Source organism: Otolemur garnettii, unplaced genomic scaffold (assembly GCF_000181295.1).
Source record: "Otolemur garnettii isolate 467f Iridium unplaced genomic scaffold, OtoGar3 scaffold00128, whole genome shotgun sequence".
NCBI classification, from domain to species: Eukaryota; Metazoa; Chordata; class Mammalia; order Primates; family Galagidae; genus Otolemur; species Otolemur garnettii.
In genome coordinates, this window is record NW_003852523.1 from 2,544,136 (window position 1) to 2,547,509 (window position 3,374).

General features: G+C 45.1%; 1 protein-coding gene and 1 non-coding gene across 3 annotated transcripts in view; one reads left to right on the forward strand and one right to left on the reverse strand.

Moving 5' to 3' along the window:
* WDR4 (WD repeat domain 4) overlaps positions 1-3,374 on the reverse strand; it is a 23,888-nt gene that overhangs the window by 19,056 nt on the left and 1,458 nt on the right. For both annotated transcript variants that reach the window (XM_003798123.3, XM_023518126.1), the window contains exon 2: positions 1,561-1,626. In XM_003798123.3, coding sequence (XP_003798171.1) covers positions 1,561-1,626 — 66 coding nt within the window. The remainder of the gene's footprint in view (positions 1-1,560; positions 1,627-3,374) is intronic.
* LOC111727893 lies at positions 2,489-2,592 on the forward strand. Its single transcript, XR_002775328.1, has one exon. It is a non-coding gene; the product is annotated as a U6 spliceosomal RNA (small nuclear RNA).

The following is a 3,374-nucleotide window of genomic DNA, read 5'->3' on the forward strand; positions in this document are numbered from 1 at the left end:
GTTGGAGGTTGCTGTGAGCTGTGAAGCCACGGCACTCTACCCAGGGGGACAGCTTGAGGCTCTGTCTCAAAAAAAAAAAAAAAAAAAAAAAATATTATTAAAGCTAACTAAATGAAAAACCTCTCCGCACACATGCCAGAGCCCAAAGAGCTGAGTGAAGGACACCCAGAGACCACAGGAGCCAACCCCTATGGACAAGGACTAATGCAAGGCTAGAGGTGGGGATAAAATCACATTAAAAAGTTGGCTTGGTGCCTGTAGCTCAGTGGGCAGGGCGCTGGCCACAGACACCGGGGCTGGTAGGTTCAAACCCAGTGTGGGCCTGCTAAACAACTAAAAATAGCCGGGCATTGTGGCAGGCACCTGTGTCCCGGCTACTTGGGAGGCTGAGGCAAGAGAATCACTTAAACCCAAGAGTTGGAGGTTGCTGTGATCTGTGACATCAGGGCACTTTACCAAGAGCGATGTAGTAAGACTCTCATCTCAAAAAATAAAAAAAGGAAGGGGTAGTGCCTGTGGCTCAAGGAGTAGGGCACCTGCCCCATATGCCGAGGGTGGTGGGTTCAAACCCAACTCTGGCCAAAAAACTGCAAAAAAAAAAAGGAAAAAAAAATAAGATGGCTCACACCTGTAATCTCAGCACTCCAAGAGGCCAAAGCAGGTGGACTGCTTGAACTTAGGAATTCGAGACCAGTCTGAGCAAGAGCGAGATCCCATTTCTACTAAAAGTAGAAAAACTAGCCTGGTGTTGGGACAGGTGCCTAAGGTCCCAATTACTCAGAGGCTGAGGAAAGAGGATCTTGTGAGCCTAAGAATTTAAAGTTGCTATGAACTATGATGCCACGGCACTCTACCCAGGGCACAAAGTGAGACAGTCTCAAAAAAATCTAAAATAATAATAAGACAAACTGAGCCACCAGACCAGTTCTACTAAAGAAAGCCACCATATTCGAGATCACACACACTGCTTTTATCTTTCAGTGAGCTGAAGTCAATCTCCCACACTTGCCTATAATGCATTTTAAACATTCACTCTTATTACAAGGAGCTAATTAACGACAGAGACTAAAATATTTAGGAAAGTTCTAATAACGTACTTTTTTTTTTTTAAGAGACAGTCCAACTTTGTCGCCCCTGGCTGAGGGCCGTGGCATCCTTGTTCATAGCAACCTCAAACCCTTGGGCACAAGTGATTCTCTTGCCTCAGTCTCCCGAGTAGCTGGGACTACAGGCAACCACCACATGCCTGGCTATTTTTTAGAGACAGGGTCTCGCTCTTGCTCAAGCTCATCTCAAACCTGTGAGGTGAGGCAATTCACCAGCCCCAGTCTCCCAGAGTGCCATGATTATAGGCATAAGCCACCTTGCCCGGACCTAAGAATGTACTCCTACTGCCTAAGCTGGGGCTTGCTTCCACTTTTCTTTCCTGAGGTGGTACTTAGCTTGTATCCACCCAGGCAAACAACAGAATAGGCAAGTAAAACAATTACTTCTTAGGCTCTCTAAGGATACTATTCAAGCCATGAATCAGGCCCTGAAAAAGCTTCCCCATCATCTCACCCTTTATCCTCTCGTGACTTCTTCTCTTCATCATTGCAGTCATAGGTAAAGAAGCTGTTATCATCACTAAAGAGAAATGAGAGAATGATTTCAAAAGGAGCACTGTTAACAAAAATGCCGATTCCTCCCAATAAGAAATATCTGCCTAGTCATTAAATTAAAGGTCTTAGGCACAATGAAAAAGTTGTCTGGGCACAGTGACGTACAGACCAGTTATGGAGCTTTATTGCTTAATCTCCTGTTTGAATCTGTCACACACAACCTGCCTGGTTCTGTCAAAATAAAATTAGTTCAGTAAAACAATGGAGGAAAAACACTCAACAGTAACTGATACACTATTCTTTCAGGAACCACATCAATGCAACATGGTTATAAGAAGAAATTGGCTCGGCGCCTGTGGCTCAAGCGACTAAGGCGCCAGCCACATACACCTAAGGTGGCGGGTTTGAATCCCCAGCCCGGGCCCGCCAAACAACGATGGCTGCAACCAAAAAATGGCCGGGCACTGTGGCGGGCGCCTGTAGTCCCAGCTACTTGGGAGGCTGAGGCAGGAGACTCGCTTGAGCCCAGGAGTTGGAGGTTGCTGTGAGCGTGATGCCATGGCACTCTACCCAGGGGGATAGATTAAGGCTCTGTCTCAAAAAAAAAAAAAAAAAGAAGAAATTATGGGCTCGACGCCTGTAGCTCAGTGAATAGGGCACTGGCCACATACACCAAGGCTGGCAGGTTCAAGCCCAGCCTAGGCCTGCTAAACAATTGACAACTGCAACAAAAAAATAGCCAAGTGTTGTGGCAGGTACCTGTATTCCCAGCTACTGAGGAGGCTGAGGAAAGACAATTTCTTAAGCCCAAGAGTTTGAGGTTGCTGTGACACCATGGCACTCTATCAAGAGCAAAATAGTTAAGACTCTGTCTCCAAAAAGAAAAAGTGTTTGCTTCGGCAGCACATAAACTAAAATGGGAACAATACAGAGATTAGCATGGCCCCTGTGCAAGGATGACACTCAAATTTGTGAAGCGTTCCATATTAAAAAAAAAAAAAGAAGAAGAAGAAATTATGGGCCAGGTATGGAGGCTCACATTTTGGCCTTTGTGAAACCAAGGCAGGAGGACCCCTGGAGGCTAGGAATTTGACCAGCTTAAACATAGTGAGACCCTATCTCTACCAAAAATTATTTTAAAATTATTAAAACTTAGCTAGGCATAGTGGTGCCTGTGTCCCACCTATAGTCCCAGCTACTTAGGAGGCTAAGGTAGGAGGACTACTCCTGAGCCCAGGAGTTCAAGGTTACAGTGAGCTATAAAGGGAAGGAGGGGAGGAAAAGGGATGGAGGGGAGAGGAAGGAAGTTATCTTGTATATATATCCAGTCTTTACAGTGATTACACCAAAATATTGTCCACATGGAACACTGAACTGTAGAAAAAGAATTTGTCTTTTAAGTCCAAAACTTTGCCAGCCACCAGATTTCCTCAAGAGCCACAGACTGAAGCTTACTGAGTTTAATACACCAATGGCTCACTGAGGAGTGTATCAGGCTGTGAATCTCTGAAACAAAATAATCTAGGAAACATGATAGGTTCTGAGCTAATCTTTTGTGAAATCTAAACTTGGCAAGAAATTGGCTTTCTGAAACTAAATGTTTCAAAGAATATGTTATTCATCTGACAGCCACGTCAAGCTTCCAGCAGGAAAGAATTAACACTGCCCTGGGACAGGAAACAAGGGGCTGCAACTGAAGACCACTAATTCCGCCCAGGCTCCTGGGTCAAGATTATTCCATCAGGCTCTGCGCCCATAACCCAGTAGTTACTG